This window comes from Neolamprologus brichardi, chromosome 14 (assembly GCF_056152115.1).
Source record: "Neolamprologus brichardi isolate AB-2024 chromosome 14, ASM5615211v1, whole genome shotgun sequence".
NCBI lineage: Eukaryota > Metazoa > Chordata > Actinopteri > Cichliformes > Cichlidae > Neolamprologus > Neolamprologus brichardi.
The window spans coordinates 9,146,650-9,161,417 of record NC_142117.1 but is presented as its reverse complement, the minus strand read 5'-3'; the positions used below and the strand labels follow the sequence as shown (position 1 = coordinate 9,161,417).

Below are 14,768 nucleotides of genomic sequence, written 5' to 3'. Positions count from 1 at the left end.
CAATCATATTACCCCCTATGAGCAAGCACTTTGGCAACAGTGGGAAGGAAAAACTCCCTTTTAACAGGAAGAAACCTCCGGCAGAACCAGGCTCAGGGAGGGGCGGCCATCTGCTGCGACCGGTTGGGGTGAGAGAAGGAAGACAGGATAAAAGACATGCTGTGGAAGAGAGACAGAGGTTAATAACAGATATGATTCAATACAGAGAGGTCTATTAACACATAGTGAGTGAGAAAGGTGACTGGAAAGGAAAAACTCAATGCATCATGGGAATCCCCCGGCAGCCTACATCTATTGCAGCATAACTAAGGGAGGATTCAGGGTCACCCGGTCCAGCCCTAACTATATGCTTTAGCAAAAAGGAAAGTTTTAAGCCTAATCTTAAAAGTAGAGATAGTGTCTGTCTCCCGAATCCAAACTGGAAGCTGGTTCCACAGAAGAGGGGCCTGAAAACTGAAGGCTCTGCCTCCCACTCTACTTTTAAATACTCTAGGAACAACAAGTAGGCCTGCAGAGCGAGAGCGAAGTGCTCTAATAGGGTAATATGGTACTACAAGGTCATTAAGATAAGATGGGGCCTGATTATTTAAGACCTTGTATGTGAAGAGCAGGATTTTGAATTCAATTCTGGATTTAACAGGAAGCCAATGAAGGGAAGCCAAAACAGGAGAAATATGCTCTCTCTTTCTAGTCCCTGTCAGTACTCTTGCTGCAGCATTTTGGATTAACTGAAGGCTTTTCAGTGAGTTTTTTGGACATCCTGATAATAATGAATTGCAGTAGTCCAGCCTGGAAGTAATAAATGCATGAACTAGTTTTTCAGCGTCACTCTGAGACAGGATATTTCTAATTTTAGAGATGTTGCGCAAATGGAAGAACGCAGTCTTACATATTTGTTTAATATGTGCGTTGAAGGACATATCCTGGTCAAAAATGACTCCAAGGTTCCTCACAGTGTTACTGGAGGCCAAGGTAATGCCATCCAGAGTAAGAATCTGGTTAGATACCATATTTCTAAGCTTTTCAGCGCCGAGTACAATGACCTCAGTTTTATCTGAGTTAAGAAGCAGAAAGTTAGTGGCCATCCAGGTCTTTATGTCTTTAAGACATTCCTGCAGTTTAACTAATTGGTGTGTGTTATCTGGCTTCATGGACAGATAGAGCTGGGTGTCATCTGCATAGCAGTGAAAATGTATGCTATGTCTTCTAATGATGCTGCCTAGGGGAAGCATGTATAATGTAAACAGAATTGGTCCTAGCACTGAACCCTGTGGAACTCCATAATTAACCTCAGTGTGTGAAGAGGACTCTCCATTTACATGCACAAATTGGAGTCTATTAGATAGATATGATACAAACCACTGCAGTGCAATACCTGTAATACCTACAGCATGTTCTAATCGCTCTAATAGGATATTATGGTCAACAGTATCGAATGCTGCACTAAGGTCAAGAAGGACGAGCACAGAGATGAGTCCACTGTCAGAGGCCATAAGAAGATCATTTGTAACCTTCACGAAAGCTGTTTCTGTGCTGTGATGAACTCTGAAACCTGACTGAAACTCTTCAAATAAACCATTCCTCTGCAGATGATCTGTTAGCTGTTTGACAACTACTCTTTCAAGGATTTTTGATATGAAAGGAAGGTTGGAGATTGGCCTATAATTAGCTAAGACTGCTGGGTCTAGAGATGGCTTTTTGAGTAAAGGTTTAACTGCAGCCACCTTGAAGGCCTGTGGTACATAGCCGATTATTAGAGATAGGTTGATCATATATAAGATCGAAGAATTAATCAATGGCAGGACTCCTTTGAGCAGTTTTGTAGGAATGGGGTCTAAAAGACACGTTGATGGTTTGGAGGAAGTAATTATTGAAGTTAACTCAGAAAGATCGATTGGAGAAAAAGAGTCTAACTTAACATCAATGGTACTAAGAGTAGCTGTTGATAATATTACATCTGTGGGATGATTATTGGTAATTTTTTCTCTAATGATAAAAATTTTATTTGTGAAGAAGTTCATGAAGTCATCACTAGTTAACGTTAAAGGGATGGTTGGCTCAAAAGAGCTCTGACTTTTTGTCAGCCTGGCTACAGTGCTGAAGAGAAACCTGGGGTTGTTCTTATTTTCTTCAATCAGTGATGAGTAGTAAGCTGTTCTGGCTTTGTGGAGGGCTTTTTTTATAAAGCAACAAACTATTTCTCCAGGCTAAATGATGATCCTCTAAATTTGTGACACGCCATTTCCTCTCCAGATTACGAGTCATCTGCTTTAGGGTACGTGTTTGAGAATTATACCACGGGGTCAGGTACTTCTGATTAGAGACCTTAGTTTTCACTGGAGCTACAGTATCCAGAGTCGTACGTAGTGAGGAGGTGAAATTATTAACAAGATAATCGACCTCTGTTGGGGTAGCGTTCAGATAGCTGCTCTGCTCTGTGTTGGTACAGGGCATTGACGATGATAACAGTGGCTGGATTATATTCTTAAACTTAGTTACAGCGCTTTCAGAAAGACATCTACTTTGATAAAGTCCACTCTCCACTGCTGCGTAATCAATTATTGTAAATGTAAATGTTATCAAGAAATGATCAGACAGGAGAGGGTTTTCAGGAAACACTGTTAAATGTTCAGTTTCTATGCCATATGTTAAAACAAGATCTAGAGTGTGATTAAAGTGGTGGGTGGGTTCTTTTACATTTTGAGAGAAACCAATTGAGTCTAACAACAGATTAAATGCCATGTTGAGGCTGTCATTTTTAGAATCAACATGGATGTTAAAATCACCCACAATAATTATTTTATCTGAGCTCAGAACTAAATCAGATATAAAGTCTGAGAAATCAGACAGAAACTCTGTGTAAGTCCCAGGTGGACGATAGATGATAACAAGTAAGACTGGTTTCTGAGTTTCACAGCTGGGGTGGACAATGTTAAGCATCAGGCTTTCAAATGAATTAAAAGTCTGTCTTGGTCTTTCATTAATTAATAGACTGGTGTGAAAAATTGCTGCCAAACCGCCCCCTCGACCTGTGCTTCGAGATTTCTGGTAGTTAGAATGACTCGGGGGTGTTGATTCATTTAAACTAACATAATCATCCTGCTGCAACCAGGTTTCTGTAAGGCAGAGTAAATCAATTTGTTGATCAATTATTAAGTCATGTACTAACAGAGACTTGGAGGAGAGAGACCTAATATTTAATAATCCACATTTCACTGTTTTACTCTTTGGTTCAGATGTGGATACTGTATTGTTCTTTCTTTGTAAATGTTTAAGTTGTTTGTTGCTAGTTTTTAGTTTGTTTTTTGTCTTTTTGGAAGCGGACACAGTCTCTATGGAGATGGGTTTTTGGGGGGGTAGCAGGAGGAGGGAAGCTGCAGAGAGGCGTGTAAGACTGCAACTCTGCTTCCTGGTCCCAACTCTGGATAGTCATGTTTTGAGGGGTTTAATAAATTTGTCGATATTTCTAGAAATGAGAGCTGCTCCATCCAAAGTGGGATGGATGCCATCTCTCCTAACAAGACCAGGTTTCCTCCAGAAGGTTTGCCAATTATCTATGAAGCCCACATCATTTCTGGGACACCACTCAGACAGCCAGCAATTTAAGGAGAACATGCGGCTAAACATGTCACTCCTGGTCTGATTGGGGAGGGTTCCAGAGAAAACTACAGAGTCCGACATTGTTTTGGCAAAGTTACACACCGATTCAATATTGATTTTAGTGACCTCCGATTGGCGTAACCGGGTGTCATTACTGCCGACGTGAATTATGATTTTATTGAATTTACGTTTACCCTTAGCCAGCAGTTTTAAATTTCCTTCAATGTCGCCTGCTCTGGCCCCTGGAAGACAATTGACTATGGTTGCCGGTGTCTCTAGCTTCACATGTCTGAGAACAGAATCACCAATTACCAGAGTTTGACCCCCGGCGGGTGTGTCACCGAGTGGGGAAAAACGGTTAGACAAATGAACGGGTTGGTGGTGTACCTGGGGCTTCTGTTTAGGACTACGCTTCCTCCTCACCGTTACCCAGCCGTCTTTCCCCAGCTGCTTGGGATCTGCCGGGGAACAGCTAGCGGGGCCTACGCTATCTTCGGCTGCACCAGCTACAGGGGCCTGGCTGACATTGTAGATTCTCACTGAAGGCATCAAAACTATGAATGAACACATATGGAATTATGTAGTCAACAAAAAAGTGTGAAATTTTAGATTCTTCAAAATAGCCGCCCTTTGCTTTAATTACTGCTTCGCACACTCCATTCTCCCAATAAGCTTCATAAGGTGGTTACCTGAAATGGGTTTCCAACAGTCTTGAAGGAGTTCTCAGTGACCCTGACCAATTGTTGGCCCTTTTCCCTTCACTCTGTAGTCCATCTCATCCCAAACCATCTCACTTGGGTTTAGGTTAGGTGTGTGTGGAGGCCAGGCCATCTGGTGGAGCTCTCTATCACTCACCTTCTTGGTCAAATAATCCTGGAGGTGTGTTTGGTGTCCAACTAATCGCAAACCGAATGGGATGGCATGTCGCTGCGGGATGCTGTGGTAGCCATGCTGGTTCAGTGTGCCTTCAGTTTTGAATAATTCCCCAGCAGTGTCACCAGCAAAGCACCTTCACACCACCTCCTCCATGCTTCATGGTGGGAACCAAGCATGTAAAGTGTTGATAACTCTGAATGTCTGAGGCTAGTGAGGATGAATTTATCCTCAGCAGCAGAGATGACTCTTGGTCTTTCTTTTTCCGTAGTGGACACTAATGTGAGCCTGTTTCGTCATAGCGCTTGATGGCTTTTATGACTGCACTTGGGGACACATTCAAAGTTTTAGCAATTTTCCAGACTGACTGACCTTCAATTATAAAAGTAATGATGGGCTGTTGTTTATCTTTACTTAGCTGATTGGTTCTTGCCACAATATGAATCCTAACAGTTGTCAAACAGGGTTGTCAGCTGTGTACCAGCCTGGCTGCTGCACAACACAAAGGCAAGAAATTCCACAAATGAAACCTGTGAAGTGAAAACCATTTCATGTGACTACATCATGAAGTTCACTGAGAGAAGGCCAAAGGTTTGCAGAACTGTCAACAAAGCAAAGGATGGCTACTTTGAGGAATCTAAAATATGAGACATATTTAGAGTTATTTATCCATTTTTTCTTTGTTACATTATTCCATATATCTTGCTTCATATAGTTAATATTTTCAGTATGTATCTACAATGTAGAAAGTAGTAGAAATAAAGAAAAAAACATTAAATGAGAAGATATGTCCAAACTTTTGACTGGTAGTGTATATATATATATATATATATATATATGTATAGATGTCATGATGCATACTCAACCAGGTAAGTAAATCCCAAAATGCTGATTCTGTTCATCTGGACGTGACGTTTTCAGTGGGAGAAATGTTTCGTCGCTCATCCTGACTTCTTCAGTCTCAGCTGACTGCAGGTTTCCCCAACCTTATAAACAGTACATTTGCACAATAACTGAAACCTTCCCACTGAATGAACAATGGGCTGTGAGGTCAGTTCCTTGATCATTATTATGCAAACTGGCATGACCGTTGATCAACAACCACTGATCAATGCCCATGAGTATCATTCACAGAGAGTTGGGGAATGGCTGCAATCACAGCATTGTAAGATGGTGACAGATGTAACCTTAGGCCCCCTCCTCGATTCAGAGATGGTCTTTCCCTTTTCACGTAAATAGCCTCCATGACTCCGCGCTCAAACCAGCCTTCCTCCCTGTCCAGGATGTGTACATCCTCACCATTGAAAGAGTGTCCATTGGCCTCTAGGTGTAAACAGACTGCAGAGTCCTGGCTCTTCTGTGTTGTGCCATCCACTTCGCCAAAGGTTGTTTGGTTTCCCCCCGATAAATCATGACAATCCTCCTGGCACTTAACAGTGAACACTACATTACTCTGTTTGTGTCGGGGGACCCGATCTTTGAGGTGGACCAATTTTTGGCACAACATGTATAGATATAATCTCTCTATATAGATATCTCTATCTATCTATATCTGGATATATCCTGTGACTTTTCATGTGATTAAAGCATCTTGGCCTGCTGTGTTCTTGCTCGTTTAAAGAATCACAGTAAAAACTACTGCAGCCCACGAGTTGCTTTTACTTTATTAATTCTGTGTCCTGTGGACAGGTTTGTGGGGGTGTGGAGCTTGGATAGCGGTCCATCTTTTTGATAACAGACACTTTAAAAAAAAAAAAAAAAACCTCTGAAGCTTAAATTACCAGCAAAATGCTTAGTGTTTGCAGGGTAGTTTAAAGATATGAAACATGCTGAAAAGAATCTAAATAAATAAATAAAAAGCAGGACGGATAACGCATCTTTCATGTCGGCACTGAACATATACTGGACATAAATGTAGCAGCAGTCCAATTCTTATCATCTGCGGCCATGCAAACCCTCAAGTAGGTCAAAGAAACATCCTTTGCTTTGAAGAATTTAGGCGTGTGAAGATCTCCGTGTGTGATCTAGAGGAGAGAAATAAATGTTAGCTTTTACATAACTTACCAAGCAAAGCAGATAGGATCCATAAATTATGGATCTCTGCCTGTCTCTGTATCAGAGACATCCGACCTCCAACCAACCATCTCCTCAACTGCTCTCCATACATGCATATGTATAACACAAGCACAGAAAAGGGAGGCAGTGGGGCTTGCGAAGGGAAAAGGATGCTCGGCACTTCCTTTGTCAGAAATGCTACTCTTGGCCTGAAAGTCATTTTCCCTTCCAGATAAAAGCTCGGTGATGGAAGGTGTGCTTCTGAGCAAAGCAAACGGTGATGTGAGGATTTTTTTAAAAAGAACGAAAGAAGAAAAGTACATTGCCTGAGCAGAGCGGTTGAAAAAGAAGATAGGAGGATGTGATGGTGGAAGCAGAGGCAGAGGCGGCGAGATGAAGAGATGATGAGATGAAGTAAAGCCTCGCTGTCAGGCAGCAGCTGAATATGGATCTTGATGAGAAGAGTCACTCCCAACCTGATCAAACAAGTCATCAGCTTTAACTTTCAGCCTGTTCCAATAATCCTTTAAATGCTTGGCTCCTGCATTATTGAACAGCACTATATGCTACAGCAGGAGAATCGATTGCAGGCAGAAGCTCACGGCTGATCTCGTCTCTGCAGTGACTCACGTTTCATTGCTCACCCTTGTGTTGGCAAAGAGCTTAATGAGCACATTCTTGATAGCCAGGTATTATTAAAGGCTAACTCGACACATTCGTGTCATTACTAAAGCTTTAAATGTTCTCATCCAACAGCTGTCTCGCTGGACATTTCCCTCTCAATGAGGTAGAGATGCCTCTTGTTGCAATTATGATATTATCAGCACGGGCTGCTTTCTGCTGCACAACATTAATGGATTTTCTGTTGGCAGTGCCAGGAAAAGAAGCACAGAGCTGAACTTTGATCACACGAGCAGCTTTGTTCTGGTGTTCAAAGGCTGTCCCGGCACGGGGAAATCCAGTTCATCTCGACCCGACACCAAAACCAGCATCAGGGGGGCTTTGACAGCAGCAAAGGACTTTCTATCACTGCAGACCTTTGGAGTAACTACACTGATTTCAATGCTGTGTGATGTCACTGGTTTTATTGCCAATGCACACTTTTAAATGACCAGAATTCACAGCTGCTTGTATATGACTTCACAAAGAGCCAATTAAAGCAGACTTGTCATTTAATGCCACACCAATGACGGTGACTGATGAAAGGAAACCACACACACGTATAGCGAATATTGGCAAACCCCTCCCTGTGGTTAGCAACATACTATACAAATATTATATAGTAAATATACGTTCAATGTCAGCCTGTGAATTTACAATTATGGATCTCTGAGAATGAGAAAAGAACACTATATTGTGTCCTAACACAGCTGGAGCCAGGTGTTGAAGGTCAAAGTTTACTGTTAACGACTGAACCATGTACTGTTGGAAAGATGCTCGAGTTTCACGTATTTGCTGATAGGTATAACAACAAGGCATAACAATAGCAGTGGCTGCTGTGATTTAAGACATGCTCGGGATGTATGGGATGAGTTTGGCCATCATATGGACATATGCTTTTATTCAGACATGATTATTTTAGCTGTTTAGCATCTGCTATCACCATATTCTAAGTGCCTCTAAAATGTGGCCCATCTCTCCCAGACAGCATAGCTGCTCTACACTGGGGAAAAAATAAAAACAATAAAATTCATAACAATAATACTTTTAAGTTAGAGTGCGTAAAATCAATGTTTCTTATAGGTAATTGAAGCGGATGATGGATGTAATAACATAAATTATTGCTTGCATCATTTTTGTAATATATCAGAAAATCCACAAATGCATCATCTTCTGCTTGTTCAGTTCTTGGACAATCAGACCTATTTACACAGCTGTGTTGAGTAAACAGTTGAAGAAATGACACTGATCCATACAGATTTTAGAAAACTTCAAAGAAATATAAAATGGTTAAAATCAGTATTACAAACTGCTAATACAAATTTCAAAGATCTTTCTTGAAGGATGACAAAAGAAGCCGTTTTGTGGACAGTCGTCTTCATTTTTAGCACCCGTCTGTTTTGACTGGCGATCTAACCGTACAGCATGTAACAGCTGACGGATGTTTATCAGGATGGATAAGTGAAGTCTCTCATGTGGAACCCTTCAGCTTCTCCACCCTAAAAATCTCTCTTTGACACCATCACCAAGAGGAGCTAAAAAGCAAAGATGCATGTAAAGGAAGCAAAGAGCCATATTGGTATGAGTAACACCCACAGACAGCTTTCACACATCCCAGGAAATAAATAAATAATTGAAGGAATCATTGAGGGATCAGGGATTTTTTGTGTGTGTGGTTTAAAGCGGGTACTAATACATCCAGAAATAACTTCCTACTGTAGGTATTATGTTGATTACATGTGCTCACTAAAGTGCACAGCTTAGGTGTATATAGAGTTTTTAATCCATTCCCTCCAGTTGGTTTCAGCTTCTGGTTCAACTTTAAATTTAAAACTATCTGGGAGAGAAAAAACTTCAGTTAGCAAATGTAACGTGACCAAACAGCTGCTCAGTGTTGCAGTTTAGCACATCAGTGTTCTAAGCACCGGTTTAGCTCACTGGATCACGTGGGTGAAGCATGTGCTACAGCAGGAGCCTGGGTTTAATTTTGCCCCAAGCTTGTTTCCTCAACGTGTCACCCCCTCACCCAATATGTCCCTTCTTTCTCATAAAAATAAAAAAATGCTGGCAGCCATCAGTGCTACCCCTCAGACACACATGGTTTCAATTTCAAAATCTTATGTTGTCTGGTGCTTAACTTATCGCATTTGCAAGTTTTTCAGAAAATTTACTGACCTTGAGGTCAAGATCAGTCATATTCAAACTCATCCAAGATGTTTAGCAAATGCTCCTATTGTCACCTTGTTTTCAAGTTAAAGCATTCACAAACCTGGGTCCATCACGCCTACCCACCGGGGTGACGACAATCCCCCATCAGGCTTTTACAGCTGAGGGGGAAAAAGGCCAAAAATAAATCTTTAATGTCAGAGAACAGAGCCAGGCAGTGTTAATTCATCTCAGTTTATTCTTATTCACATTTAAAACAATTTCATGGCAGCACATTCTTCCAACCATACAGGCGAGACATCCTGTCCTGCAGAAAAAAAATCCCATAAAATTCATTTTTTTTTAAAAAGAAAAAAGTCTAAGGGTATGTCAGTGATTAAAAACAAAACAAAAAACATCATAAGTCATATGGAGGATAAGCAGCATTTAAAATTTTGGGGGGAAAGAAGTGTTTCCTGATAAATGTGCGTTTGTGTGTTGTAGCAGAGCGGGCCCCTGCTTCACCTTTGGATCAATCCCTATCAGTGTTAGAGGAGCTAGAGAGCCGACCAACGGCGTGTCTGCGGTCCTTTCAGTTCACTAAGCCTGACGGGGGCTTAAAAATCACATTGGAGCGAGGGGTGGAGAGATACTGAACGAAAGGCAGAGAATAAGGCTGGCAGCAGAGAGAAGGACGATTTAAAAATCTGAAACCAGAGCAGGGTTGTTTTCTAGCCTGCGTGTATTACTGCCTGCTTGTCAGCGAGTCGTTTCTTGCTACAGACCGGGCTCACATTGTTTCTATACACAGGCTGCCTATACGTGATCCATGTGTGCCGTGTACACAGCAGCAAAAATAGAACTGCGTGTGGCTTTGCAGGGATTGTCGAGTCTCCACAGAGCCTGCTGTGTTGTTGGGAATATAAATATAAATACCAATATGTTCCCGAGGAAGCCTCCACAGAGTCTGTGCACAGCAGATGTCTGGGTAAACTGTTACCCGAAAACCACAGCATTTCTATCTGAGGACATGTGGTTAGACTCGACATAGGAAAATGGATTGACACGTTCTCTTTTAATCTCTCGCTCCCTTCATTTCATTCATCAGCTCCTATAGTCATCTGTCAGAAGATGGAAACAAGTCAAAAAAAAAAAGAAGAGCATAAAACCAGAAGATAAAAACACCCAAAATGGAAAACCCCCAAACTTGTGTAAACAAAACCCTTTGCGGTGGCATCTTAACCACCTGTTCAATGTCATCGCCTGCATCCTCAGCAGATGTCTGATGTTCAGTCCAGAGGCTGGTTACCATAAGAAAAAATGGGCCTCAGTTTCTTGCTGTGTGCGTTTAATGTGTATGTGCCGTCACTGGTACTGGAGGTAGTTCTTTAGTGTCTGCGGCAAGGGGAGTGTGTCAATGTGATGGATGCGCTCTCTACCCAGAGCCAGTCGAGCTACTCGTCTGCACAGGTCCATGAGGGGGAGGGGCTCCGCTGTTGGAGATAGAAGAGAGCACAGACACGGGTTAGAGTCCAAACAGGCCTAGGAACAACTTCAAAATGCTCCAGGTATAGATGACAAATCATGTCCAGAGTCATTTTAGTCAGTTTACATTCATTTTTAAGTTTGGGCAATATTTCCTGTGAGGCAGGAAAGCATAAAGAAGTATAAACATGTAGACACATTTCATATCAAGGACAGTAAGACACTTTGCAAAACAAAACCGTAGGTTATGGTAGTAATAAACTACAAACTTTTACACTAACTAAATTTAGGACACATAATTGACAAAAACTGAAATATTTGGATGCTTTCAAAGTGACTAAATGACCTTTCAGTCAGAACTAAAACACTGCTGTCAAAAATAACAGCGCCTACAACAGTGAGAAAAGCCCAGCAATCAGACGAACCAACGAGCAAGCAATTTGGAACAGCGGGAAGGAAGAACCAGGCGCAGGGAGGAGCATTTGCCACTAATGGCTGAACTTTTTTGCATTTTGAACCATGCAAAACTACTCTGGTCGAACCCAAGAATCACAAACAGGGAGCTAGGAGTGAGCATAGGTCGTCCCTTTTAAGCCTCATTAACCATTATAAACCAGTCGGCGCAAACCCAGTGATACATGTTAACGTTCGTTTCATCGTTTCATGTCATTATAGAGCAACTGCTGCTGCAGTTAACAGGCACTCAGTGACGGGTTGTCAAGTAAACACCAGGAGCTGACATTCTGTGCAGAGTGTAAAATGCTTTGCTTGATTAGGACTTTGTTAAATTATTACTGCAAAACACAAGAACATGAGGAATTTCTTCTTTTTAACGGACTGATTGCACACAAAGATAATACTTAAGGAAAAAGGTTTATGAGCGTGATCATAAGGCAGATGCGACCTTGTGACCTTGCATGAATGCAACTCTGTTGTTCTGAAGTGTAAAACCTCAGTCAAACTAATGTTACAGCACTCCATATGTAATAGCCTTTTTTTGGGTGGGGGCAATCTCATGACTACTTATGTTGCATCTTCATACATGCAAATGGAAAGAGAAGCAGCTGTTAACAACATTTAAATATATACACTTGTCATCACTTCCAACAGAGTGTGCCCAGCAGAGCACGCCAACTTCCCTCCCACCAGTTTTAGAGGCAACTGATGTCTGTGCATGTCACACAGACAAGCCTCTTAAACTGCTACCCCTGTACGGATGTCAAGCTGCTCCACCTGGAAGCACCATCTGGTGAAGCAGAATTCCTGCTGCTTGGAGTCCACTTAAACACGGTGTGAAGGACATGAGGAGAGACGTTTACACCTGCATAAAAACCCAGTTACACACACCCTCTAGTTGATGGGGGTAAATATTGAAGAAACCACTTCCGTGAGCCAACCTGACCTGCAGGGTCCACTTCAGTTACACACAATCACAACACAACAATTACTCACACACAAACACAGTTGATGCTAAGATTTTCTTCCCAAAGTAGAGGTTTTCAGTAACCACATCCATCAGCACGAATGCTATCAAAGAGTGTGATTTTCCATCTGTTCATTCAGTCAGCTAGCTGAAACAATCTAAGGAGGGCCACAGCACACACTTACACAGTCTCCATCATCTGCCATAACATTACATGGCCCATATGATCATATACAGTATGTGTGAAAACGTGCCAATGATGGGATGCAGTTCTCTTTTATGTAACAAAGTTTTCGGGCAACCGTGACAGCATGATCACAGCTGTCAAATATTAAGCTTGTTTATTAAAAAAAAAAAGATAATAACATTGAGAACATCTGCCAGTGACAGGTTCTTAAGTATTAATATGGGAATCTACACGAAACACTAAAAACACAGACTGGATCAACCCAGCTGTTGATTCAGCAAAGACAGTAAAGTGGTGCAGTTTTATGTCTATGAAACTATGATCAATCCCAAATGTGCAAAGCTGACTGATTATGACACTTGGGGTGGGTGTAATATAATGAGGCCAGTTCCCGTACTTATGAAGTCATGTTTTTCAAGCCTTTTTGAGCCCTAAACTAAAAATCAAAATTTCAAACCACTCATATGTACTTCACGGTCCTGTTACTCAAAATATCCACAGTATGAAAATGAAATAAATTCCAGATTTGACTGCTTTTAGATGGAACAACGTCAGACTGTTTCCAGAACCTGCTGACAGTCTGAAGCAATGAAAATACATTTTAAACATCCACAGATGAGCAACAAGGGCTATGACTGACCGAGCCCTTACTCTCTACAGTTAACAGTATGCAGCAGGGCTCGCAAAATCGCTAGCCTGACGTCCCGGGGCTAGCAATTTTGCCAGTCGGGCTACCAAAATCTATCTCTGCCCTGCCCGTCAGGCTATCATAGGAAGGAAATATATGTCAATGCTTTTGCATTCTTTTGGAAATGTAGCTGGGTAATTATGTCATTGGCGTTGGTGAGCCACTGTCAATATGTGACATATTGAAATCGCGTTTGAATTTGCGCTTGTTTTTTGCTTTCACTTTGCAATAGCACGAACTGTGTATAGAGAGCGACAGCACTGATTGGTGAGTGACGATAATTTGCGCACCAATTCCTCTGACATCGTCTTATCAATCATTAGCTTACTATGCAAACATGACAAGTGAAATCTCCCGCAGCAAGCTTAAACATGTGAGAGGTTGATCGAGCAGAGAATCGCTGAGCGTTATGTGAGTGCCTGTGTAAAAGCAGCAGGATATATATTTTAGTTCTGCTGAGCCAAATAAGACAGGTCAGGGTGAAGAAGGGTGACAGCCAAAGAAAAGCTTACCACAAAACGGAAAAGTTATGACAAATCAGACTATAAGGCAAAAAGAAAGTGCAGCTTTATGGTTTCATGGACAAAAGAATTTCTGTGGCTGCAATATGACGAGCTAAATAACCAGGGCTGCACATAAGTGGTCTGCAGGTGCGCATTCGCTGTCAAAATAAAAAACGTGCACAAGATAAGAAGTTGCAACGCGTGTTTGCGTACATAGGATTTTCTGGAGGAGGACAGACATTTGTTTAGAACTCTTAAAGATGTCGAAGAAGCTCCTTTAAGCAGTTACTTTGGCGTTCCTCCACCTCCAAAGAAATGTCAGGAGTCCGAACCACAAAAGAAGCGCGTATTCTCGGAAAAGTGGTTGCAGGAGGTGAGCTGGCTTCAAACAAATGATGAACGCACAGAGATGGGGTGCAGAATGTGCAAAAATCCCACTCTAGCGGACAAAAACAGCCTTTAATATGGACGCAAACGCGCGTTGCAACTTCTTATCTAGTGCGCGTCTTTTATTTTGACAGCGAATGCGCACATGCGGACCACCGATGTGCACCCGTATAAATAACATAATGTTCTGCCGGGTGTGTTGTTGGTTTCCCCTCGATTTCTGAGTCAACAAGCGCCTTTGTTACTGGGACCAGTAATTTTAAGAAAGGCCCCCCATTAGAACCCATGAGAAATGCAAGAAATGCATTATTGCAATCTGCAGTCTGCAATATCTTTCCCAGAACAAGCACCAATTGCAAATAACATACTAAAAATAAACCTGAAAAATCTGTTTAGACCAGCGTACTATGTTGCAAAGAGTGAACAACCACTGGCACAATTTAGCAGTCTTTGCAAACTTCAAAAAGCAAATGGCCTAGATCTTGGTTCCACTTGCCTCTTACCCGTGACTTCAGTGGAAATTTCAAATTCAGGATCTGACACAGACTGATTCATGTTCTACACAGTTCATAGAAATTTCTGTTCAATTAGAACCAAGTATTTGAGTTGTTGATTGTAATTTTTATACAATGTTGTAATTTGTGTTTCAGGAATTTTTTGATTAATGTTTTGTTTCCGTTACAATATTATACTTTTATATATCAATGTATAATATTGTAATGGAAACAAAACATCAATCAAAAAATTGCTCTCTTTTTTTAT

The 14,768-nt window shown here is 41.5% G+C and overlaps 1 protein-coding gene across 6 annotated transcripts in view; it reads right to left on the bottom strand.

The window, feature by feature from the left end:
- Positions 1–9,574: 9,574 nt before the first annotated feature.
- The window catches only part of LOC102794731 (SPRY domain-containing SOCS box protein 4-like), a 47,362-nt gene continuing 42,168 nt past the window's right edge, over positions 9,575–14,768 (bottom strand). For all 6 annotated transcript variants that reach the window (XM_087850765.1, XM_087850766.1, XM_087850767.1 and 3 more), the window contains one exon: positions 9,575–10,826. In XM_087850765.1, the coding sequence (XP_087706891.1) occupies positions 10,699–10,826 (128 nt within the window). In that variant the 3' untranslated portion in view covers positions 9,575–10,698. The remainder of the gene's footprint in view (positions 10,827–14,768) is intronic.